The sequence below is a fragment of the Notamacropus eugenii genome, chromosome 1 (genome assembly GCF_028372415.1).
Source record: "Notamacropus eugenii isolate mMacEug1 chromosome 1, mMacEug1.pri_v2, whole genome shotgun sequence".
Taxonomy (NCBI): domain Eukaryota; kingdom Metazoa; phylum Chordata; class Mammalia; order Diprotodontia; family Macropodidae; genus Notamacropus; species Notamacropus eugenii.
In genome coordinates, this window is record NC_092872.1 from 267,212,086 (window position 1) to 267,239,096 (window position 27,011).

Here is a 27,011-nt window from a genome sequence, read left to right on the forward strand (position 1 = left end):
TATAGATTATTGGTGGGGGAACATCCAAGGTTAAGTCTAAAATTAAGCTTTTAGGCATAGGACTTTAGACCAACAACAAGTTAGGATCCTTTGATTCTTAGTAATACTGTGGAGACAATTAGATCAAGAGCTGTTGAAGTTAGCAACATAAATATTATTTGTGTCTCAGCTGGTTAATGTTTAGAAAAAAATTTCTTTTGTGGTTCATATTGTAAATGCTTTAAAAAGAAGTATCACCTGACCAAAAGTTGGAGCTGCTTTATCTGTTATAAACTGTGTTAAAAATAAATAATAAAAAAATTAAAAGTACCATAAACAATGAAGTAATATCAATACTAAACATATACATGCCAAATAGCATAGCATCCAAAGTCTTAAAGGAAAAGTTCAATGATTTGCAAATAGAAATGGACAGCGAAACTATACTAATGGGGGACCTCAACAGACCTAGATAAATCTAGTCATAAAGGAAATAATAAAGAAGTAAATAATAAATAAATAATCAATAAAGGAGATGAACAGAATTTTAGAAAAGTTAGATATGATAGACCTCTGGAAAAAATTGAATGAGAACAGAAAGGAATATACCTTTTTTCCTCAGTGGAACATGTGGACACCTTTTCAAAAATTAATCATGTATTAGGGCATAAAAACTTCACCAGCAATGCATAAAAGCAGAAAGATTAAATGTATCCTTTTCAGACCATAATTTACTACAAATTATTTTCAATAAAGGATCAGGGAAAGATTAAAAATTAATTAGAAATGAATTAATCTAATCCTAAAGAATAAATGGATCAGAGAACAAATCATAAAAATGATAATTTCATTAAAGAGAATGACAACAATTACACATGTAAGTAAAAAAAAGTTGAAAAAAAGAATTAAAAATGCCCATTAAACACCAAAATGGAAATTAAAAACAAAACAAAACTATAAAACAGATAAACCATTAGCTAATTTGATTTTTTTAAAAAAGGAAGAAAACCAAATTACCAGTATCAAAGACTAAGTGTTTAAGGTTGGATTTAAAGCAGGTCCTGTGATTCCAATGTCAGATTTCACTTACTGAACCTTTAGAGCTAGGATGTCTTTGGACTTCCCTAAAAGTGAAAATGAAGTTCCCTTAGCAGTCAGCACCATTTCCTTTATAGATGGGTGTTAGGTGCAGAAAACCATTTCTTGACCTCTTAACACATGCATTTGTTTAAAAACCAGAGTCAGAATAACCTGGGTTAAATTTTACTTCTGACATTTATCGCCTATTTATTTATTTATGGGTGACCATAGATGGGCCATATAACCTACCTAAGCCTCAGTTTCTTTATCTGTCAAAGGGGAAAGATCCTTGACAGAGGCATAAAGGAGATAATGTACAGGCCTTTCTGGATTCCACTGTTGGTGTTCAGCCCTCTTCCCCCAAAATCATTTTGCATTTCCTTTTCTGGGTACATCTCTGTGGGTCAGGCACTGGGTTAAGCTCTTAGGGATACAAAGAAAGACACCAAAAAGTCAAACAAACAAAAAACCCAATTTCTGCTCTCAAAGTTGTTTTCTCTTAAAGAGGGAAGCATTTTAAAACTACTCCAGAACAAACAAAAAGGACGTGTAGAATGAGGCCTAAACAGACGAATTTTGTGACTCTATTGTCCCATCCAACATTAACTTTAAAAAAGCACCCCAAGTCCAGTTTTTCTTATACAAGCCTCTTTCTTGTTCTTTACATAGTAAAATGCTTGTGTTGGCTAAGGATTCCTAAATTCCCAATAAAATATGTTTTAAAAAAATGAAAGCCCGTGGTGGTTGAGGCCCCCATCACTTTTGGTCTTGTCTCTCCAGTGCCCAGTGAAGCATTTAACAGGAGGCCCTGGATGGAGGCTTGCTGACTTGAACTGATTGCAGACTACCACCTTCCACATCCACCTACCACGTGCAAATTTCCATCCATGGTCCCCTGTGCTAGAAGCCTTCCTGGTATTCTATTGCTATCTGGAAGAGATCTGTGTACTACATGGGCTGTCCACAACTGATTCTCCCTCTCATCACTAGGAGCTTTAGGTTGATTATTCAGTCAATATCTTTGAGAGGCAGAGTGACACACTGGTTAGAGAACCAGCCTGGGAATCAGGAAGCTCTTGATTCAAGTCCTGTTTCTGACACCTACTGGCAGTGTGACCCTAGGCAAGTCACCTAACTTTTCAAGGCCCCTGTCAATTTTGTATGATTACAAGTTACAGAGCAGGTGTCCATCTGTTTCAGCTGTTCTCTCGAGTTCCTTATCCCAATAAAATCATACCTTCAGACCAAAATAAAAGGAGTCATTCAGTTAGGCTCCCCCCCAAAAAAGTATTCCTCTTTTCTTTTTATACTAAACTTTGTTATCTTGTTCCTCAACTCCCTATAACTAACAGACACATACATCAAATAACCACAAAACTACTTCCACTCTCTTTGGATGCACAGGTTCAAAAACCGGAAACTTAAAAAAAAAATAGGAGAAATCCTGGAGGTCAAAATGAACCTGGTTACCGATCACATAAGTCCTTGGGCAGTAAAAAGTTGCCACCAAGTACATGGCCCACTCAAGACTGATAAAAGGAACTGGGGCTCTTGGCCAATAACCCCTCACAGGGTATTAGTGAATCATGTGCACCCTCTTGGTTAATCAGGCTACAGAAAACTCCTCAGGTCCAGAAAAATTTAGAAAGGAGTTCTGCCCCTTTCCTCGGGCAAATCTGACACTTTAGCTGAACCCTTGCCAAGACAGATCAGATGCAAGATAGAGGTGACAAACCACAATGCTGCCCCATTTGCATAAATGCAAGTTAGGAAGAAATAACTACCAGCCCTACCCAACCAGAGGGGAAGCCAATTAAAAGTGAGATAATTTTTATCAACCTGCTGCCCAGATATTTACCAGCCCAGGGCAGGCAGGTAGGAGCTGCTTGTGTATTAAGCAGAGAGGGTGTGAGTCCAAGCTAATTAAGTGGAGAGGGGTTGAGCTGGTGAAATAAGCAAGCTACTCTGTCTAACATTTACCCTCTGCTCCAGACAGACATGGGCCTGCATGGATCAGATGACAATGGAGGGTTTAGTTCTGGCTGCTGGCAGCCTGGCCAGCAATGGAGACAGAGGCCCTGACTGTGGTGAGGGCAGACACTCTGATTCTCTGCGACCCTACTTAGGGTTTTCTTGGCAAAGATACTGGAGAGGTTTAGTCCGCGATGATGGAGTCTGGTTCATCACCATAAGACTCTGCCTGGGCGTTGACACTCCTGAGGATGGCAATATAAATTGTTGTCAGAAAATGAGGATAATCACAGGGTTGGGCTTCTTGTAAAGTTTCTCCTGATGGCCCCACCATTTCTCAACACCTCTGGTATCTCCTAAGGATCTCCTTCCCCTTCATCTCTTTGAAAGTGTTGGTGAAGGTGATTCTGAAATGAATCAAACTCAATATCACACTTGAGTCCAGGGAGAACAGATCTGAGGGCCTGCTAAAGGCATGTCCCTGCTCTTCCTCATCATGACATTCCACCTCCTAGAACCAGGGGTTTCCTAAGTCCTGGAATGTTCTCCCTTTGCATCCTTAGAACACTTGGTTTCTTTCAAAGCTCAGCTACAGTGCACCTCCTATATGAAGGCTTTCCTTATCCCTGTCCTCCTCCCAGCACTAGGTATCCTCCCTCCTAATATTATTTTGCATTTAATTTGTATATGTGTGCATAGCTATAAATAATGTATATATATATATGTCACATACATATATACAATCTACATATACATAACATATATTTGTATGTTTCTTCTAATAGAATGGAAATTTTAAAATCTGTAGCACATATCTCTAATAAAAGATCTTTTTTCAAAAGAAAAAAATAAAATGGAACATTTTAGGAAAAGGAATGTTTCATTTTGCTTTTTATATCCCCAAAGTCTGGCACATAGATGTTTAATAAATGGTTACTGATTGACTAGTAGACTTAAGAATATAGTATGAGAAGGTTACCATAAGGAGGTGAAAGTCAAGGTTGAACAGGGAATAAGTACCACAATGGATCTTCCAAGCCATGTGCTCTGATTACAAACCCAGTGTCTTTTGGAAGACTGGGTTGAGGGACACAGGAGAGGGAGAAAAGGTCTACGTTCCAAATCACGGGAATTAGGGTCCAGGCAGAGCCACAAGCAGGATGGGGCAGCATGGAAGGTTCTGGTAGCACCTATCTGAAGGGGATTTTTCACATGGCTTCCCTCAACCCTTGGAACTTCAATCATCAGCAACCGTGTTCCCTCCCTATTTGTGTGTCTCAGGAAAGGCTCCTGCCATGCTTCTCCTCACTCCCAGAGGCTTCAGTTCACCCTCCAGACTTTTCCTCCTCCTACTCCATGAGGACCTGACTCCCCCACTCCCACTTCCAGTTCCCCTTTATGTGTCATCTTTCCCCATTGGAATTAAGCTCCATCAGGGCAAGAATGCTCTTGTCTTGTTCGTATTTATACATCCAGTGGTTAGTCCAGTTCCTGGAACATAATAAACACTTAATAAAGAATCTCACAGGGGTGGAGCCAAGATGGCACAGTAGAAAGACGATATGCTCTAGCACTTCTCCCACAGCCCACAAAATACCTGTATAAAGGACTCTCAACAAAGTTTAGAGCAGCAGAAGCCACAGAACAACAGAGTGAAAGAGGTTTCCAGAAAAAAGTAACCTGGAAGGCTCACAGGAAAGGTCTATCTCATAGGATGGTGAGCAGAGCAGAGCACAGCCTTGGCCGTGTAGCACTGGGAGGAACAGAACCTGAACAGACCTCCAGGCAGAGTTCTTAGCAGGGAAGGTCCCAGATACCTCAACCCACAAGTCACAAAGAAAGCTCCAAAGGTCAGTGGGGGGGGGGGGGGGGGGGGGGAGGAATTCCCATCTGGGCAAGAGGGAACTGGGGTTTTTCAAGCAATAGCCCCAGGTGATGGCAGAGGCCACAACAGCAGACTGTAGAGGCCAGGAAGCAACCTAGATCCATTGTTCAGGCAGCTCAGCTTAAAGCCTCTGGTGGTAGGGAGCAACTGATCTAAACTCCAGCCTTGAGTGATGGTCCCACCCTCACCCAAAGCCCAGGGCAACTGAGCAGCTCAGTCTATTCTCTTCACAAAGGATTCAGATGTCAAGTAACTGGCTGGGGAAATGTCCCAAAAAGGGAAAAAATATAAAACCATAGAAGGTTACTTTCTTGGTGAACAGGTATCTCCTCCCATCCTTTCAGATGAGGAAGAACAAGGTTTACTGTCACAGGAAGTTAAGATCCTTCCCTTCAGGACTTTCAAAGTGAACTTAAACTTGGCTCAGGCAATAGAAGAGCTTAAGAAGCCAGTTAGCAGCCTGCTAAATGAGAACCAAAAAAATGCTGAGGAAAATAACACCTTTAAAAAGAGGCTAACTCACTTGGAAAAAGAGGTCCAAAAGCCAATGAGGAGAAGGAGGCATTAAAAAGCAGAATTAGCCAAATGGAGGAGAAGGTTCAAAAGCTCACTGAACAAAACAGTTCTCTGAAAGAGAGAATTGAGTTCAGGGAAATGAATGACTATGAGATAAACCAAGCAAGAGTTTGAAAAAATAGAAGATAATGTGAAACACCTCACTGGAAAAATAACTGACCTGGAAAACAGATGCAGGAGAGATAATTTAAAAATTATGGGACTACCTGAAAGCCATGATCAAAAAAAGAGCCTAGACATTATCTTCCATGAAATTTTCGAGGAAAACTGTCCTGATATTCTAGAACCAGAGGGCAAAATAAATATTGAAAGAATCCACTGATCACCTCCTGAAAGAGACCCAAAAAGAGAAACTCCTAGGAATATTGTGACCAAATTTCAGAGTTCCAAGGTCAAGGAGAAATATTGCAGGCCGCTACAAAGAAATAATTCGAGTGTTGTGGAAATATAATCAGGATAACACCGGATCTGGCAGCTTCAATATTCTTCAACATTAAGGAATTGAAGGACTTGGAATAGGATATTCCAGAAGTCAAAAGAACTGGGATTAAAACCAAGAATCGCCTGCCCAGCAAAACTGAGTATAATACCTCAAGGGAACAAATGGTCATTCAATGATATAGAGGACTTTCAAGCATTCATGTTGAAAAGACCAAAACTGTATAGAAAATTTGACTTTCAAACACAAGAATCAAGAGAAGCTTGAAAAGGTAAGCAGGAAAGAGAAATCCTAAAAGACTTTCTAAAACTGAACTGTTTACATTCCTCCATGGAAAGAAAATATTTATAACTCTTGAGACTTTTTTCAGTATTTGGGTAGGTGGAGGGATTGTACACACACACACACACACACATAGACAGAGAGTACAGGCTATGTTGAATCAGAAGAGATGATATCCACCAAAAAAAAAGACATGAAATAAAAATTAAGGGGTGAGGGAGGAAAATACTGGGAGGAGAAAGGGAGAAATGGAATGGGGCAGGCTATAACTCATAAAAGAGATAAAGAAAAATCTTGTTCAATGGTGGAGAAAAGGGAGAAGGGAAAAGGGGCAAAGTGAAGCTACTCTCTCCTCATAAGGCTTAAGGAGGGAATAACATGCTCACTAAATTTGGTATGAAAATCTATCTTATACGACAGGAAAGTAGGGGAAGAGGCAACAAGTAGGGTGAGAGGAATGATAGAAGGGAGGGCAAATGGAAGAAGGGAGTAACTAGAAACAAACACTTTGGGGAAGGGACAAGGTCAAATGAGGGAATAAAAAAATAAGGGGCGATGGAGTAGAATAGAAGGCAATTTAGTTAGTATTACACAACATAATATTATGGAAGTCTTTTGCAAAACGACACATATATAGCCTATATTGAATTATTTGCCTTCTCAGTGGGATTGGGTAGGGAGGGAGGGAGGGAAAGAAGTATTAGAAAGTATTAGAAACGAATGTTGAGAATTATTATTGCATATAACTGGGAAATAAGAAACACAGGTAATGGGGTATAGAAATTTATCTTGCCCTACAAGAATAGAGAGAAGATGGGGATAAGGGAAGGGTGGGGTGTGATAGAAGGAAGGGCTCATTGAGGGAAGGGATAATCAGGATGCAAGGTATTAGGAGGTGGGGGAGGGGAGAGATGGGGAGAAAAATTGGACATATTACAAAGTGATGTAAAAGCAATTATTATTAAAACAACTGACTGAATTAATTACTGAAACTAAATCAGAGACATCTTTAGTTTGGGAAAATGAATTTTAGTCTAAGTCTCCTAGAGGCAGGTAACTTCAGGTAAAATTTGGCATTGATGGAAAAGTTAAGGTTTTAACGATAAACTTGATTTTATGATTGTTATTTAAGCAGGAACTAGAACAGGTATAGAAAGGCATGTAAGCCCCTTAATACTTGTCTCAAAAGACGTTCCTTAGCCAATGTGAAATTATAGTCATATCTGAAACCTGGCTATTGGAACTTGCTATTTTAAGATGCTATGGGACTATTAAGTGACTGTTCTTCTGAGTCTAACTCCAGGTATGGATAGCAAGAAAGGCGGTCTTAGCCTCCAATCCATGATGCCAGTAAGCCTGTGAGATGCTGGCATGAATTGAAAAAGGTGATCTCATGGGAAGGATGGGAGAGAGGCTGTTCAGCCTGGCTTGAGGTAGGATTCTCCTGACTCTGTTTCTCCACTGACACCTGGCAGACTCTAAGCCTCACTGAATGCAAGCTGACAATCCTCTCCTGCCTGGAACTGACATGAAGTTGGGGAGATAATGTTTCCCTGCAATGTCCCTACTCTTAGTGGCAATTTTTTATAGTCAAAAGGTTTGTAAGCTTAATACCATATCTATTAAATTACAGATTGTTAGGAGGGGAACACCGAAGTCAAGTCTAAAATTAAGCTTAGAACTCTAGACCAACACAATAACTTAGGGCCCTTTAATTCTTAGTAATAGTGTGGAGATAAATGGGTCAAAGGATTATGAAGTTAGCATACGTAGTTATTATTTATGTCTCGGTTGGTTAATGTTAAAGAAAAATCCATTTGTGGTCTATATTGTAAATGCTTTAAAAGAAATATCACCTGACCAATAGTTGGAATTGTGTTATGTGATATGAACTGTGTTAAAAATGAAAGATAAAAAAATAAAGAAAAAGAATCCCTCTATCATCTCTCTATCTTATCTATATCTCTATGCACCATCTATCTGTATCTCTATATATCTATATCTCTTTGTATAGAACATATGTGTGTATGTATGTATGTATCTATCTATCTATCGATCTATCGATCTATCTATCTATCATCTCTGCCTGTGGTGATCTGCCTCTTCCCCTCAGCAGCCATACTTTCAGCTGGATAGAAACTTAGGGTGTCTCAAGTAAAAACTCAATAGGACGAATTTCCTCCTCCAGTGACCAAGTTCCCAACCCCTACTTAGGGCTCCTAGCTAGGTGACTTCTAATATATGCCCGACCTCCTCTCTTCCAACAGTAGAAAGTGATCCCCTGAGGCAAGTTACAACCTCTCTGGCCTTCATTGTCCTTATCTGTTTATAGAAAGAAGCCACATTGGATGAGCTCTTAGGTCCTGTCTACCTCCAACATTTAGTGCCATTTTATATCATCTTGTCACCTAGTCTGCTTGGGTTTGATTGGGGGTGGAAAGGTAAGGATTGGGAGTAGTATTGGGAGGGAGCATTTTATAAATGTGTGGAAATTCTAGCATAGAAACTCAATCTCCTGATTCTGATCCACAGCCTGTCCATAACTTAAAATATTAAGAGAGTCACCAGGACACTGAAACATTAACTGACAGCCTTAGACACACACTAGTGTGTATCAGAGGCAGTATCTGAACCTGAGTCTTTCTAATTATAAGGCCAGACCTCTTGTTTGTACTATTGCTCCTCTTTTTCCCATCATGCTCTTCTCTCTCTCCCCCTTCCCCATTAAAATTCTACCCATTCTTCAAGACCAAGTTCCCACTGGGGGAAGGGGATGGAATCATTTATGGAAAGTTGAAACTGAGAAATCATTTAGTCCATGTCCATCATCTTATAGAGGGAGAAGCAGCGATCCTAACCAGTTTAGGTGATTTGCCCAAAGTTCCATGACCAGTAAGGGGCAGGGCTAAGATCTGATCCCAGAGATAAGTTCTGGGACTCTGAGTCCAGGGTACCACACCTTATGACCTTCCAGTCCACTCCTCCCCAAGGTAACTACTGCCTGCTTTGAATTTCTCTACCACCAAAATCCATGACTCATAACACAAGCTTTATCAAAGCATCATAGCTAGAATAGCTAGAATGATCCTATAAAGTCATCTAGTCTAACCCCTCATTTTACAAATGAGTAAACTGAGGCCCAGGGAGGGAAAGTGACTACTTGCCCAAGCATTCAAAACCAGGTCCTCTGACTTCAAATCTAAGACTCTTTCTGCTACTCTCTATTATAGACTTTGAGGATCCTTCAAACAATCTTTGGGGTCAATTCTTCTACATATCTTACTTCTCATGCCTACCCAACAAGTCAGCCTGATTCCACTTCAGCCACATCACTTGTATCTGTTCCCTTCCCTCTATTTTTGCCATTCTCAGTTTCACCCTGTCTCTCATTATCACCTACCTGCACAATTTTCTCTTAAGATTTTTAATGCTTACTGATTGCTTGATTACAGGTGTCCCTTCCTCCTTCAAACCATCCTTTACACTGCCATCTGGTATCTGTCTTCCTTCATCACAGACCTAATCACCTCTCAAGGGGCAGCTAGGTGGTGCAGTGGATAGACCACCAGTGCAGGAGTCAGGAGGACCTGAGTTCAAATCTCACCTCAGACATTTGACATTCACTAGCTGTGTGACCTTGGGCAAGTCACTTAACCCCAGTTGCCTCATCCTGGGTCATCTCCAGTCATCCTGATGAATATCTGGTCACTGGATTCCGATGGCTCTGGAGGAGAAGTGAGGCTGGTGAACTGCACAGCTCTCCCTCACTCAAAACAAAGTCAAGTGCAAGTCATTTCATTACTTTTCTGATGGCATGGTCTTCACCAACGAAAGACAAACACACAATCACATCTCAAATCCTATTTCTTTTAAAGCAAAGCTGAAACTCCTTTGTCTGGTATTCAAGACCACCTTTTACAATCCTGTGCTACTACTTTCCCCTTTCCCAGCATTCCTAACCCTTCTTCATGGAATCTATGCTATAGCCACACTCACCATCCCAGTACCTACCCCATACTTGCCCATGTCTGGGCTTTGTCCTTGTGGTTCCTTATTCCCCTAAGGTTCTCTTACCCTCTTTTTGTCTACTGAATTCTCATTAAATTTTTAAAGCCCTCCTCCCACAGGATTCAAACATCCCAGAGCTGGAGGGGGCCCCAGGAACCATCTAGTTGAACCCATAACTGAGTAAGGATCCCTTCTATATCAAAGTCAACAAGGCGTAATTCAATCGTTGCTTGGAATTCTCTAATGGGGGCTCAAATGGTAAGGAGGTTTTCCTCACAAATTCCTCCCATTGGATCTGGGACCAAATGGAACAAGTATAATTCCCCTTGCACACAAGTCCACTTCAAATCTTGAAGAGAACTGTCATGTGACCCCCTCCCAAGTCTATTCTTTTGAAAATGAATATCATTCACTCATTCATTCATTATCTAAGCTGTGTCAGGCTCCATATTACACAAGGAGAATAGAGAGACAAAAAAGGGAAGTCTTCCCTCCTCAAAGAGATTAGGTTCCATTCTCTTTCACCACACTAATCAGTCAGTTCCTCTCCTTGCTCTTCACCTGGCTTGAATTCAAAGTCCTTCAATATCCTGCTTCTCCTCCTCTGGACTGTTTCTAGCTTACAAGATCCTTTCTAAAAGGGGGCACCCAGAGACGTACTAGATTTCAAAGTATGCCACAAGGCAGGAATCACCAAAATGATCTGGTACAGGGGAAGTAATACAAAGATTGACCAGCAGGACAGATTAGGTATACAACAATCAAAAGTAAAGATAGTAACCTGATATAATAAATTCAAAGAGCTCACCTTCTGGGACAAGGATTTGATATTTAACAAAACAGGAAAATAAGAAAACCATATAACAGAAATCAGGTTTAGTCCAGTACCTCATACAAGATACTAGGATTGAGTTCAAAAAGATATGTCAAGGGTGGTATCACAAAAAAATTAGAGGAGCAAGGAACAAAATTACTTTCAGATTTCTGGATAGTCACAGAGTTTGTAACCAAGCATGGCATCACAGAAGATTAAAGGACTATTTTGATTATGAAAAACTGAATTTTTTTCCACAAACAAAAATGACAAAGTTAAAATTAGAGGGGAAAGTCACACTAGGAGAAAAAAGAACTTTACAGCAAGTTTAGTTGGAAAAGATGTCATTTCCAAAATGGATAAAGAATTAATTCAAATGTATCAGAATAAGAACCACTCCCTAGCTGATAAAAGGTCAAAAGATAAGAACAGATAGTTTTTAAAGGAAAAAATTGAAATTATTAATCAATAGTCATGTGAAAAAAAAAAGCTCCCAAATCACTACTGATTAAAGAAGTGCAAAATAAAGCAATTATGAGGTTTCATTTCATACTCCTTTGATTGGTAAAGTTGACCAAAAAAAGTGAAAATGACAAATGTTGAAGAGGCTGTGGGAAAACAGTCATACTAACGTGCTATTGAGGGCAGCTAGGTTGTTCAATGAGTAGAGCACTGGGCCAGAAGCCAGAAAGACCTGAGTTCAAATCAGGGCTCAGACACTAACTAGCTGTGTGACCTTGGACAAGTCACTTCACCCTGTTTGCCTCAGTTTCCTCATATGTAGAATGAGCTGGAGAAGGAAATGCCAAAGCACTCCAGTATTTCTGCTAAAAAAACTCCAAATGAGGTTATGAAGTCAGACACAACTGAAAAACTACTCAACAACAACAAAATTGAATTGATTTAGGTGTCAGATTTTGAAAGGAAGAAAATATGGAAGTGACAAATTGGTAGTAAGGAAATAGAATTAATTTCCATATTTGTTCTGTTCTCTCTTAGTTCAACAGTGAAAGCTAATATTTCAAATTATTCAATTATTAAACTTATTATTTGAAAACTCAGTTCTTAAAGATGTGTTCTTAGTTCAAACCCAACCTTTTTCAGGAGATCTTTCTCCAAAGCCCTCCCCTGCCCCAGCTCTGAGTATGTTCCCTAATGAAATTATGATCGGTCTCCTAGAATATAGCGTGTATATACCTTCTTATTTATACGTCATCTCCTCCATTTCAATCTAAGTTCCTTGAGGGCGAGGAGTGTTTTTTGCCTTTCTCTTCATCTCCAGAGTATGGCACAGTGCCTGTCTCATATTAAGCACTAAATAAATGCCTTCTGGCTTAACCTGACTTGTCTGTGCCTAACGGGAGCATTAGCTGTATATTTATAATTAAACTTGAAATTCTTTGTTGTACAAATACGTAAAAACGAATTCTGTGCCTTCATAGAGCTATAACTAAGGCAGTGCAATCAGCACTTTTTCATGGGGCAATACAGTTTCGAGGGTGCTATCAGCTTCAGCAACAACAAAAAATTCTGCTCCTCCAATTCACCCCAATACCTACTCTGAAGCTGTCCCATAGTATCCTGAGGTCTCTTTCCCACACCAACTTCGAAGTGAATTTGTTATTAAACAGTTCGTTTGAGAGAAATTTTGCCCTCCTTGGCCCAATCTGCACTACTACTAGTTATGGGTCTGGTCTTTCAGCTTTGAGGTGAATCTGTCCAGAAGGATGTTTCCTTTCCAGGAAACAATTTTAAAAAACCACGAAGTGCTTTCCTTTGCTATTGCATTTTAAAGAAGACAATGCCTTCCATCATTCTTCCATTATAAAACTGGGAGAAACTATTCCCACAGAAAGCACTTGCAGCCCTCCCCAGTCTGATTCCAGCCTTCCTTTCTAGGACTATCTCACATTATTCTCCTTCATTCACCCCATCTCCTAGACAAGTTGACCTCTCTTTGATTCTCCATCTCAGTCTCTGTGCTTTTTCAGCCAGCCTCCCATCCCTACAACACACTCATTTCTTGAGGTCTCCAGGCTAAGATCCTCACCTCTCCCCCTTAGAATTCTTAAATTAATTCAAGGTTCAGTTCATGTGTCACCCATGGGTAGCTTTTCCTGATATTCTCCCCACTCCCAAATGTAGCTCTCCCCCTCTCAAATTATTGTATGTATTTTGAGGCATCTATTAATATAGTGGTTAGAGCATTGGGCTTAGAGGCAGAAGACCTAGATTTAAATCCTGCTTCAGATATTTACTGTCTGTATGACTTGGGGCAAGTCAATTCACCTGTAAAATGGGGCTGATAATAGCACCTACCTCAGAGTTGTTTGGAAAGCAAATGAGGTAATGGATATGTGTGTGTGTGTGTGTGTGTGTGTGTGTGTGTATGTGTGTACAGGAATGTTGTCAACCTTAAAGCATGCTATAAATGCTAGCTATTAGCTCTTCTGGGTTGACAAGCTCCATCTCTTCCCATACAGTGAAAGCTCTCTGAGAGCAGGGGCTGTTTTTGTTTCATCTTCATATTTCTAGAGTTTAGCACATTGCTTTTCATCTACTTCCATATTCAGCAAACAAGTATTAAGTGCTTAGGGGTGTCTGAAGTGTTCAGGAGGGACTAGCACCACTGGCGTGAGGACTTGCCATACTCTTTTCAGGGCTGCTCCCCCACTTTTGGTATCCACCTTTTACCCACTCTCACCTGTAGCTCTAAGATGCTGTAGCCTGAGGAGCTGCCACACCCCCATAAGCCATCTTGGCAGATGGGCTAAATTAGGTTGAGGGTAATGGACAGACCTCAAAGCCATTGCTAAGTTAGCAGGGTGCCTACTCCAAGAGTGTGAAGACTTACTCCACTGGAAGGAGTAGATGAGGACAATTCATTCCAACAGCCATGAAGGCAGCTGAAGCAGGCTCTGTGGAGCAGGTAGAGCTTAGTCAGGCATCAAAGATGCCAAGGTCATCCCCTACATCCTGCACCATCAGTGGCTGGCTTGATCCTTGTCCTGCCACTGGACTTTGATGACTCAGGAAGAGAGAGTGAGGCTGATGACTTTGTACAAGTGTACCTCATTGAAGTCCGGTTCACACAAGAGCCAAGGCATCACCCCAGGATGTCACTGATTCTCGTTGAAAATGAAGAACAAACAACAAACAAATTAAATGCCTAATAAGGATCAAGCACTGAGCTGGCACCAGGAATACACACACAGAAATAAGGCAGCACTTATCCACAAGAAACATTCTACTAGAGAAATACTCTTCACCCAGGGGTGGGGGACCTGCGGCCTTCTAAATCTTTAAGTGTAGCCTTTTGACAGAATCCAAATTTTAGAGAACAAGCCCCTCTTTCTCCCCCCATCACCCACTTTCTAGAGAAACCTAATCAAAATAAAAGTCAATTCCATCAATTTAAACTGCTGTATTTCCATGCCTTCAACTGATTCCATCACCTATGGACTAATTTCATTGCCTGATGACCACTCCCCATCACCTGAGGACTGATCTCATCTCCCAATGATGTAATAGAAAGGAGCTGAAAGGACATTTATCCCACCTCCTCACGGAATCATCCAGCCAATCAGAAGATATACCTATGATGCTTGAAATCTTGCTTTGTCAACTTGTCAATCACTCTAAGAGATCTTATCATTCTTAACTCTAGTGTCTTTGGTCATTAAGAGACCACTAACATCATTTATAGACAATTGCTATTTTACTAAAAAATGGATCAGGCTGAGCACTATAGCCATTGGGTCACCCCTACCCCCACAATGAAATGTCAGGGAACTTTCATGGAGGGAGGATCTCTCAAAGACCACCCAGGAAGTCACAGAAAAGTTATAGGATCATAGTTTAAGAGGTGAGGCCCCCCACCGGTCCAGTCTGCTCCCTGTGTGGATAAGGAACCAAAGGCCCACATACAGAGGAAGTAGTAGAAACAGAATTCTAATCCAACGCTCCTGACTCCAAATCCAGCATTCTTTTCCTTGGACCAAACTGGTCATGATTTATGTCAGTAGAAAGAGGATCCCAAAAGACAAAATCATAGGTCCTAGAAGTATTAATTATTCCTACTAAGAGGGAGCATAGAAATCTAGATCTAGTTCAATTCTGTCATTTTAAACAGGAGGAAAATGATTTATGGGAACAGAAAAGCAAATGGAGAAAAGAACAGTAACTAGGGCAGGGCACACAGGGTTGTATTTAAGGACTTCAGTAGTGCTCCTCCCCCTCCCTTGCCCATCTTCCTACCTGAAGCAGCAGTAAAGTTGGCCTCATTTGCTCTAGAAAATTCATGGTGACCTATAGGTAATTTTGTTCTTCAGTCATTTCAGTTGTGTCCATTGCAAAGATACTGGAGGGTTTTGCCATTTCTTTCTTTGGCTCATTTTATAGATGAGGATACTGAGGCAAATAAGGTTAAGTGACTTGCCCAGGATCACAGAGCTAGTAAGTATCTAAGGCCACATGTGAACTCAGGTCTTCCCTGATTTCAGGTCCAGCATTCTATCTGCTGTGCCACCTAGGTGTCACTCTATGGGTATAGGGTACTTATTCCTGCCCATACCTCCAATTTATCCATTCCAACTCATGCCAGGTTTAGAAACTGCTAGAATGAATAGTGGCAAAGAATTCATCCCTAGATGTCTCCTTAAGTCAAGAAGGACTTTGCTGCCCACACACCCTCAGGTCATTGGGAATGAAAACCCATCTCCCAATTCTAGAAGCCCAGACCCTCCCCCTCCTGCCCTTGCCACTCACTCTTCTTTCCGGAGAAGCTCCTCTTCCGACTCAGTAAGCCGCTGCCTCAGCACAGCGATCATCTCCACCGCCACGTCCACCTGCCGGTTTAAGGCCCTCTCTCGCCTCTGAACTTCCTGCTTTTTCTGAGTCAGCTGCACAAAAGCTGCCCGGACTTCCAAAAGTTCTGCCGTCTTTTGTGCGAGCTCTTTGGTCAGCTTGTCAATTCTCTTCTCGATGGTCTTGTCCACTGCCTCAACCATCTGATTGAACTTTTCCCTCACATGGGCCTCAAAGGAAGCTTTGGCATCCGGGGTGGGCAGCCCAGGGCTGGACCTAGGGCCACTCAAGGAGTCTATAGAAGTGTAGATGGGCAGGAAAGACACAGGTCTCTCTGCCACCACCTGGAGGGACTTCCTCTCCTTCAGGTTTTCCCGGGACAGATTACACAAGTTCACATAGCTCGATTTCTGCTTGACCACTTGGCTACCACTGCCCAATTTCAGGGGCTCTGATGAAGTGATCAGGTCTGGGTCTTTGAGGGGAGAAAAAAGGCTGCATTTTGTCATGAGGCTCCTCTCTTCATAACTATGGTTGAACTCCAGATGGGCCCTCAAGGAAGACAAGCTTTTAAAGCGGGTATGGTCCCCACAACGTGGGCAGCGGAACGGTAGGCACACAGCAACATTTTCAAATGACTCTTGCCAGGGGTATCTATTTTCCTCAAAAGCCTTCTGTTGCATTACTCTAAAAATCCTGGAAGAGGGATGAAGAGAAAGACCAAAGAGTTTCTATGTATATTCCAATGCCACAGATATGCAGGATATCAGAGCTGGAATAGACCTTAGAGATTACCAAGGTCAGGGATTCTTAATCTAGAACTGGATTTTCAAAATATATTTTGATAACAATATTTCAATACAATTGGTTTCCTTTGAAATCCTGGGTATTTTATTGAGTGAATTTTCAAGACTTCTGAGAAGGGGCCCCCAGGTGTCACTAGATTATCAAAGGCACCCATGACACAAGAATCCCTGGAGTGGGTCATAGATCAGAGATCTCAAGGTGGAAGGGACCTCAGAGGACACCCAGTCCAACCACCTCCTCTTGACAAATAAGGAGGAGACCTACAGTGGGCAAAGTGCAGCTAGTTAGAGTTTGGGGGTTCTGGAGGCTTTGAATTCAGTAGTTACAGAGAATGAATGAATGTCAGCTTCAGAAACACTTCTCTCCAAACTGATTCCTAATATTGTCTACTCGGTCCGTCCTCTCTTCAATTATTTGAATGCTAACACTATGGCTCACTCAGACAATTTCCTCTATGGTACAAGGAGGACCTTACAATTCTGGAAAGCAGAAATCCCCCAGGACAAAATGGTAAACTATGCACCTGTGTTTGGGAGACATCTGGGGCATACTGGAACAAGTATGAGACAGAATCAGCACTCAAGGTCAAACCCTGATCCTACCAACCAGTCAGACAATAAACACTTATTAAGCACCTTCTGTGCACCAGGCACTGTGCCAAGGGATGGGGACACAAAAAGAGGAAAAAGACAGTACCTGCGAGTCAAGGGACTCACAACCTAATAGAACACAACATGCAAACAAAACAAAATGGAAATACTCAACAGAGGGAAGGTGCTAGAATGAAGGATTGAGAAAGGCTTCCTGTCGGGAGATGGGATTTGTAGCTGGCACTTGGAAGGAGCTAGGGGACCCAGGAGGTGTCAATGAGGAGGGAGACCTCTGTGAGCATCTAGTTCCTCATCTACAAAATGTAGATCAAATAAATGCCTGTATCTAGACAGGCAATATGGGATCCTGGATAGAAGGCAGGCCTTCGAGTCTGACAAACTAGGTCCAAGTCTTGAATCTGATACATCCTGACTCTAATCTCTATGTGTCCCTAGCCAACTTTCTGAGACAAGAAGCTATGGGTAAGATGGCAAGATCTTACACTCAGGGAATTCCCTACATGGAGGGATTCACAGGTGCAGACTTTTCGAAGCTTACCAGCAACACTTATATTACAGGGTTATTTTGAGCAGGGACAGGGATAGGGACTGGATTGTGATTTCATTGGTATAAATAGGGAACTCCCAGGGAAGGAAACTCCCTCTCCCGAAGTAGGTCAGAACCTCTTAGTTCTTAGAATATTCCCAGCGGACAGAGATGTGATTGCATCTGCCCAGGGTAAGAGAACCAGCACATACCAGAGGTAGCACCTGAACCCAGGTCTTGGCTTTAAGACTGGTCTCAATCTACTGCTTCTCATACCCTGATATTCTGAGTACCAAATAAAATGAGATAGAAGTAAAATATACATGTTGACTCCTACTATTGCATTGTGAGGTTTTGTTAGCTTTCAAAACCCTATTGTTTCCATTATCTCATTTTCAAGATAAAGGGAATATTATCCATCTACCTTACAGATGTGAACTTGGAGACACTGACCAATAGTGATGATTCATCACATTTCTATGGCATGTACCAGTTTACAAAGTTCTTTACTGATTAAATTTATGAAAGTAGACGTCTGGTTAGGGTACATATTCTGTTCAATTCAACAAATGTCAATTCAGTTACAATGAACTGTGGCAACTAGAGGTATCTTGCTCCGATCCCTGAAGGAAAATGAACATAAAAAGGATGCCTTTGGTTGAGGCGCGTCCTTCGTTCATTTCAGGGCTTGGAACCCCAGGCTGCTACCGTTCAGGACACCTGCTAGGACACCCCTTTGGCAGGACTGGAATCAGAATCCTATGTCTGGCTTCCCAGGTTCCTTCCCAGTAGACAGAAGGCCCCAGCTCACTTTGCTGATCCAGACTGATAGTCATGCATACAAAGTGAAGAAATATTGGAGTAATGAAGCAGACAAAGTGGGGACAGTTGTCTACTGAAAACACATTTGTTTTCAAAATAGGTCTTGAGAAAAGCAAGCTCAGCTGTCTTTTCCCAAGTGTAAGCAGTATCTTAAATAATAATAATGAGTGATGAGACAAAGAACCAATGGTAACTCCTGAACCTGCAAATTTCATCTTTTCAGCCTCAGGCAGAGCCTTGCTTATGACAATAGGAAGAAAAGCCTCTGCACCTTGGACTTTGAAGAGCATCCAAAGTGTACAAACAGTTCTGAAAGTATGGAGTCCTCTAGAGATGAATGCTCTCAACAAAGGAGGCCTTTGATTGGGTCACGTTCTTTGTTCAACAAATGTCAATTTAATATCGCTGAATTATTGCAACCACATGCGGCCTCATTTGGAGTCAGGAAGACCTGAGTTCAAATGTGACTTCAGATACTTCCTAGCTGTGTGACCCTGGACAAGTCATGTAACCCTATTTGCCTCAATTTCCTCATCTGTCAAATGAACTGGAGAAGAAAATGGCAAACCATTCTAGTATCTTTGCCAAGAAAAGCCCAAATTGGGGCATAAAGAGTCAGAAACAACTAAGTAACAGAGCCAAAACAAACAAACAAACAAATGAAAAACCATGCCATCTGCCCACAATCCAGACAGGGGAATGAATATAAGGCAGGGACTTTAGTCTTTATTTCCCTGGTCTTTAACTCAGTTCTTGCACCATGGAATGGGCTGAACAAATACTCATTGAACACTATGGGAGTATTCTGGGGAAAGAGTCATGTATTTGGAATCTGGGTTCAAATCTTGACTTGGCCCATATGACCTTAGGCAAGTCATTTGATCTTCAGGAATCTAAGCATTCTCACTCATGAAAGAGAAATGACAAATCTGCAAATCCTCAGGCTCTGTAGAAGAGATCTTAAATTGCTTTTTGCTGTGCACCACTTTGACAGTCTGGTGACATCTCTAGCCCTTTCTCAGAGTAAATGTACATTGGTGACCATTAAATGTTAATGCCTTCCCCAGGTTGATTACCTCCAGTTTGTCCAGAGTATCTCTTCTTTCTACACAGTTATTTGCATTTTTCTCTCACTGTGACATCATTGAGGCCCTGACTGTCTTTTGCCTTTTTTTGTATCTCCCAGTACTTGGCAGAGTGCCTGACACAAAGTAGTCACTTCATAAATGCTAGCTGACTGATTGACAAAGGAGACCAAAAGTTAGTAAAAAACGATAATAGTAATAGAGATGTCTTTTCTTTAATCATCTAGTTTCAGGGAGACCCCTGAAAGTTGTCACCTGACCATCAGGTTAGGAACCCAGGCTCTACAGAAATGGGAACTACTATTGTAAAGGAGGTGATCGAATCAGATGACCCCTGGGATCCTTTCCAACTTTAAATAGGACTCTCCCCAGGTGTACAGTTTGTTAAAGGCAGTTCTCCAACAAGACTCAATAACTAGCAGCTCATGTTTTCTTATAGGAATTAACGCTATTCACCTTGGCAGCAACCCCAAACTGTGCCCAGACCTTACTCGGCAGGTAAATGGTCTCTACCCCCAATTTAACATGCATGAAGAATCTTGGCTAGGGAATGGCACAGCCTCAGCAAGAGTTCCAGAAACATTCAGGGCTGCAAGGGAGCCTCAAACAGCTGGCATGTCACACTCTCCAGACGAATTGACTTGTGCGCATCCAGAGGGAAAGCTTGTAACCGACTCATGTATTGGCTAGCTTTGCTGAGAGAAAATGCGAAGGTGCACTGGGACTGGAACAGGGGAAGATGGGGAGAGGAGGGGTTGTCATAAGGACAGTGCCTTCGTGTGCTGACCTGACCGACTCTCGGGGCGGTGGGTGAATGAATGGGGGGTTGCTAGTAGAGAAGAAGATATCAGGCTAAAGGAAAAGCATTCGCTGGAAAAAGAAAAAAAAAGCCGAAGACGTCACATGTTCTGATCCATGCAGGAGTGCACACAGCGATCCAGGGGCAGGAGGGAACATCAGTCCAGTGGTTTTATGGCGATTTCCCCTGGATTGCTAGAGAAGGGGGAGGAGGAGAAGGGAACGGTGCTGCTGGGAAGGAAGGGTGACGAGCAGGCAGCAGTGACTGTCTCCGGTGTGGGCTGCCCAATCCCCATCTCCTTCGCCCGCGCTGCCGAGTGTGGGCTCGGGTTCTTGGGGGCTGGGCGCCCAGGGTACCCGAATAACCTAAATAGCCCGTTGCCAACGCTTCTGCAGCTGCTGGTGCACCCTGCCCCCATTTCGGTCCCTCTCTTACCCTGGCCCCAGCAGGGCCCCCGGCTATCCATCCCACCCCCTTGGGCAGAGCCTGTCCAGGCCATGCGGGGTGGGCTGTGCCAGGCGGGCTGTGCAGGGCCACCCGGCAGGAGCAGGTCCGTACAGGGTGGGCTGTGCCAGGCGGGCTGTGCAGGGCCACCCGGCAGGAGCCGGTCCGCACAGGGTGGGCTGTGCCAGGCGGGCTGTGCAGGGCCACCCGGCAGGAGCAGGTCCGTACAGGGTGGGCTGTGCCAGGCGGGCTGTGCAGGGCCATCCGGCAGGAGCCGGTCCGCACAGGGTGGGCTGTGCCAGGCGGGCTGTGCAGGGCCAGCCGGTGCCTCGCCACCCCCGGCAGGACGCGCAGCTGCTGCAGCTTCGGCAGCCTCTGCAGCCTCCGCAGCGGCGGACTTACCAGACTTGTTGCTGCGGCGGCGGCCGGGGCTCCGGCTGCGGCTCCGGCTCGGTGGAAGGGCTTTTCAGCAGAGCCGTAAATCAGGCAAAGCCCGGTACCCCGCTGCACTGACGCCCTCCCTCCCCGAACCCCCCCGCGGCGAGGCCCGAGCGGCGCCCAGGGCGGAGCGTGCGGCGGCGGCTACGGCGGCGGCAGGGGCTGGCAGGCGGGATGGAGGCGAGCTGGCCACGGCCAGCATCAGGGGGAAGCGGGAGAGCTGGGGGCGGGGGGAGCCGAGCAGGCGGACGAGACCGGGGGAGGGACCGGGGGACCCCGTGCTCGGCCGCGCTAGACCTGAGCCAGGCTGACCCCGGCGGCGTCCGCGCTCCCGCCCGCCCCCTCCCCGGCTTCAGGCCTTGGACTGTGAGGGACGCGGGATGCGCCGGACAGACAGCAGGACCGAGGCACTGACTGCCGTGCTCAAGGCTGGCAACCCTGCCCGGAGGGCGCTCAGGAGGCGGCCGCCGAGCGGGGAACCTGCTGGACGCAGCCAGAACGGGCTGGGATGCTGGGGCCTAGGGAAGAAAGAGGAAGGGGTGCAGCCACCCAAACCCGGGCAGAAGGCAGGAGTCGGACGGGCTGAGGTGGTGCGGGTACCCAGGGAGGCTAACTTCAGAGGCAGCCCGAAGCTAACCCCCCAGGATAAGAATGGCGCTCAAAGATCCCTCGGCCAGAGCATCGGGGGCCTTTTCCCTCAAAAGGTCCATCCCAGGCCTCAGAGGCCTTTGCCCCTCTCCCAATGTTGACCTCCTCTTCGAGAAGCCTTCCCAATCTATGATGATCGATGCTGCTCCTTGGGGCTTCTCTCCCGGAGCTTAGGCCTGTACGGAGCTCCTTGGATGAGGAGATAGAAGCGACCTTAGAAGCCATCTAGCCCCACTCCTACATTTTACAGAGAAGGAAACTGAGGCTCAGAGAGAGGAGATGACATGTTTAAGGTCTCAGGGGTGATGAGTGGCAGACTTGGAATTTATATCTAGGACATATTATTTTTCCCTAGAGGAATGTAAGCTTCCTGGAGGCAGGGACTTTCTCAGCTTTGTATGCCCAGCCCTGAGAGAGGCAGATGGTATCTTAGAGATCTGGCGGAGAATCAAGAAGTGCATAGGATCATAGAACCCCAGAGGCCCGGTAAACCAACCCTCTTCTTTTAGATGCAGACACCGAGACCTGAGGGTTAAGTGACCTGCATGTGGGCACTGACAGAAACTGGCAGAACTCAACGTTCAGTGCTTCTCTCCACCCTACAGCCCCGCCACAGGTTTTCAACAATTTGATCCTAATAGTCTTTCACCAATAAACTCCAACTTATTAATTTATCTCTAGGTTCAAATATCAATTCCTGAGTTTGTCATTTGAAGCCCCGCACAACTTCTACCCAACTTAGCTTTTCTCCTGTGTTCTTCTCCTCAGGAACACTATAGTCCAGCCAAACTGGTCTTCTAACTCTTCTTCCTACTAGAATACTCTATCTCCCATCACCATGCCTTTGCACTGTCTCCGTTGCCTGGGAATGTACCTCCTCCCAACTTCTGCCTCAGAATCTCTAGATCCCTTCAAGGCTGTTTAAGCTTCGCTTTCTGCATGAAACTTTTCTTGCCATTCCCCTTCCAGCGCCTTTCCCCCAAAATTATATCTAATTTTGTATGTTCCCTTGCATGTCACATATCGGTTTCTCCAACAGAATTAAACTTCCTGAAGGCAAAAACCCATTTTCTCTTTTGTGTTTTTGTATTCCCAACATTTGACAGGTAGAAGCTCATTGAGGGTAGGGACTGTCCACTGTGCTTAGCACATGATAGGTCTGCTTGGAGAACAAAAGATAAGGGACAACAACAGTAGGAGCTTAATAAATGTTTATTGTTTCAATGAACTGTTTGATCAATGCTTGTTGATTGGTTGATCCTCATGACATCCCTGAACTTCAGGAAACTTCCTAAGACTTATCTTAAGATAATAGCTAGCACTATATAAGGTTTCCAGAGCACTTTACATATTTTATCTTCTCTAAGTCCTCCTAAAAGCCCTGTGGAGGAGGGGTGCTATGTATTTTTATCCCCATCTTACTGAGAGGTAAACTGAGGCTGAGTGATTAGAGGATTTACCTAGGGTTACACAGGAAGTATATGAAGTAGGATTTTAATTCAGATCTTCCGGACTCTTGGTTGAAGACTGTCCACTGCTCCACCTAAAGTGCTTAGCCACTCATTGGTTAGTGCTGTTGGCTAAGATCTCCCACCTCACACAGCCCCTGCCTTGCACACAAAAGACACTCAATACATTTGGTGAAACGAAGTCCTAGGCTAACGTTCCCCACTGCGGTATGACATTTTAATTAATATTCCTGTTTAAATTATTTTATTTGAGGTGAAGGTCAATCTATATTTTGACTCATTTTTACAAAATCATAGTTGGTTTTTAATGGATGGCAGTGGGTGTGGCTCTTATGACTCATTTCCAACTCATTTTAAAACTGTAGCTAGCTCACTGCTCTTTGAGGGGAGCAGGGAACATCTCTTTCTTGCTCCTCCAGGAAGCCTCTCTTGAATTCCCCACTTCGTAAAGACTTAGTTATTCGGTACTCATGTAGCCCTGTTTTGTAACTCTTCAGTCTGTTTGTTATTCATTATAAATGCACATCTTATTCTACCTTATAATTAGTTGTGTTTGTGTCTTATCCCCTACTGCCACAGACGGAAGAATACGAAATCTGGAGTAGAATGACATGGGTTCAAATCAGTCCTTGGGCAAGTCACTTCATTTCCCTGGGCCATCTGTAAAACACATGCATACAAACATACATACATACATACATACATACATACATACATACATACATAAGAGGAGAGCTAGATGACCTCAAAAGGGAGAGATTCTTAATGAGAGGTCCATGAATCGGGTTTTTTTACGTACGTATTTTGCTGTTTCAATATAATTGATTTCCATTGTAATCCCATGGGTTTAATCTATGCTTTTAGTAATGTTATCCTAAGAGAGGCTCTGTGGACTTCACCAGACTGTCAGAGGGGTCCAAGATTTATCCAAAAGTCTAAGTCTCTCTGCCTTAGAAGTCTCTTAAAGCTGCAGAACTATAATTTTCTGATCCCCTGAGGACAGGAAGTTTGTTTTAGCCAAACCTTGTATTTTCTTTAGCACTTAATGCAATGTTCTACCCACAGTAGGCAGTTTGCTGTTGAGTGGGATATGTTTAGTGAAGACTTCTCAGATTGTAATTCTTCTCCCAGGGGTGAGGTAAGACTGAGAGACTCAAGGTTACTATGTTTTTAGAACAGAATAATTCCATAGAAGGATATAAAACTGTATAGTACATTAGGGTCTCAATGATTGGATAAAGTTTACCTAATTCTTCAATGTCTTCATTTCAAAAGGGATTGGTTAGATTTCGTGTCTAGAATGTAAGATCATATTCTTAGCTAATGAGAATAATGGTCAGTGGCGGGGGGAGGGACTTGCGTTAGAGTCTATATAAATCACTGCCTTTTCTTTGTCTTTGGCTTTCCTACTCCTACAGGTTAGCCCCGCTTCTCAAGAATCGAATAAATCTCTTTTCTGTCATCACTTTGAGAGGTCTCTGAGTAATTGATTTATGTAGGGACCTGAGCCATCCCACACACTGTGGTTTGTGTTTGTACTAGAAGAGCTTGTGTTTGTATAATTAGCAAAAATGGTCTCCAAAGAGGTAAAAAATAGATGTCACTCACAGGGTCACAAAGAAGGCATAATATGGAGGAGTGAAGAGTTTCCACTATACTATCAAGGAGAAGAAAAGCAGGAAGAAAAGATACCACCAAGAATGGTATGATGGGAAGAGATGCCAGACCTCCGCCCCTTCAGCTGGACCCCCACCCCTTCAAACTGATGGGAAGATGTGGGAGACAGAGGCTCCCAATGGGCAGGCATGGATGGAATTGGCATCCTTGGAGGAAAACTTCCAAACTATGATAAGAACACAGATCCTACTGATAGATTAGGACAGAGCACTAAACTTGGAGTCAGGAGTTCAAACCTTGCCTTAGAGATTAGGAGTTGGATGACTCTATACAAGCCATTTAATTTCCCCAAACCTCAGTTTTTTCATCTGTAAAATAAGGATAATGGTAGCCCTTGCCTCACAGGGTTGGCCTGAGGCTCAAATGAGATGATATGCCTTGCAGGCTTTTAAACACTATATAAATGTCAGCTATTACAATTGTTAACAAGGTCGGCAGCCTACAAGGAACTAATTAAATATTCAAGGGCAATACCCAATATAGAAAAGGTCCAAGGAGTCATGGTGGACAGAGAAGTAGATTTGGAGTCAAGAAGACTGTTTCAAATGCTGTTTCTGTGACCATGAACCCTAGCTCAGCTAATCTCTTAACTTGTCTATGCCTCAGTTTTCACATCTGCAAACTGAAAAAAGAAAAGGATTGTACTCGAAGACCTCTAAGCTTCCTTTTAGTTCCAAATCTATGATCTTATGATATTGTAATTTGAAGACAAAGTATACTTGAAACAATGTTCAGCCTCCCTAGCAGTCAAAGAAACAAAGGTTTTCAGCAACCCTCAAATTGTGCTAGCTTGGGAAAAATTAACAAAAATGACAAATTAAATGCTGGGCAGATTGTAAAGAAACAGGCACATTTAAATGTATTGGGCAGACTTACAAGTAGATACAATATTTTTGAAGAGCAAACTGACAGAATATTCTGGTAGTAATGATTTATTTAATAATGACATTGTACATTTTCCACAAAGGAGGAGAAAACTGTTCAAAGATACTTAGAATAGTAACAGTTATAATTGTGAAAATCTGGAAACATTGTAGATCTCCAGCAAGAGAGAATAAAGTGAGAAAATAGAAAATTGATATACTGGATTATCCTGTTCAATTTTTGTTGGCATCCTTCCATAGTCTGCTCCCCCAGGGGCCCCTCTGCCTTGCTGCAAATTTTCCTCTCCCTGTCTCTTGACTGTGCCTGAGTTTACCAGTAGAATGTACAGTAGAATCCCCTCCCTGTGAAGCTTTGCTCCTAATAAATATCTCTGCCATCTTTTCTACTCATGTGTTTTTTTTGATAATATGTTTTTATAACAACTTTGGGTACATTTATTAAAATTAAAATTTTTGTTTCATTATGAACTTAACCATGAACAGACATTTCAATATACAATGAACAAGGAGGTTTGTTTATAAAACTTGTTACATATAGGTTTTTTTATGAGAAATACATATCTGTGTATATGCATATATGTGCGTGTATGTTCAATTTAACAAGGCAGTAACAAAACTGCTGTTTGTTCCCCTTGCACATTTTTTTGTTTCTTCTGTTCATTTTTTAAAAATCTTTAGATGATTATCTTCTTATTTCGGCAAATCTCCCATTACCACCATCACTGACTTCCAAAGTAGAAACTCTCCTTTGTAACTAATATATAGGGTCCATTAAAGATATGAACACATTAGCCATGCTGGAAAGTGCAAAGCTCAATTCTGCATCTCTAGCTTATTACCTTCTTGTCAAGGAGTTGGTTAGTTTATCTGGCATCAACCTTTCCTACTTTCATCAGAGATCTGAGAAATTTCAAAGCTATTTTCCTTTGCATTGTTATGATGGCTTTCCTGGTTCTGTTCT

General features: G+C 42.8%; 1 protein-coding gene across 4 annotated transcripts in view; it reads right to left on the reverse strand.

Moving 5' to 3' along the window:
- Positions 1 to 27,011, reverse strand: part of ZNF365 (zinc finger protein 365) — a 105,975-nt gene that overhangs the window by 15,679 nt on the left and 63,285 nt on the right. For 3 of the 4 annotated variants that reach the window (XM_072628856.1, XM_072628858.1, XM_072628857.1), the window contains one exon: positions 15,802 to 16,536. In XM_072628856.1, the coding sequence (XP_072484957.1) occupies positions 15,802 to 16,523 (722 nt within the window). In that variant the 5' untranslated portion in view covers positions 16,524 to 16,536. Of the gene's footprint in view, positions 1 to 15,801; positions 16,537 to 21,336; positions 21,437 to 27,011 lie in introns of those variants that run through there. The other variant, XM_072628855.1, reaches the window with a different exon arrangement.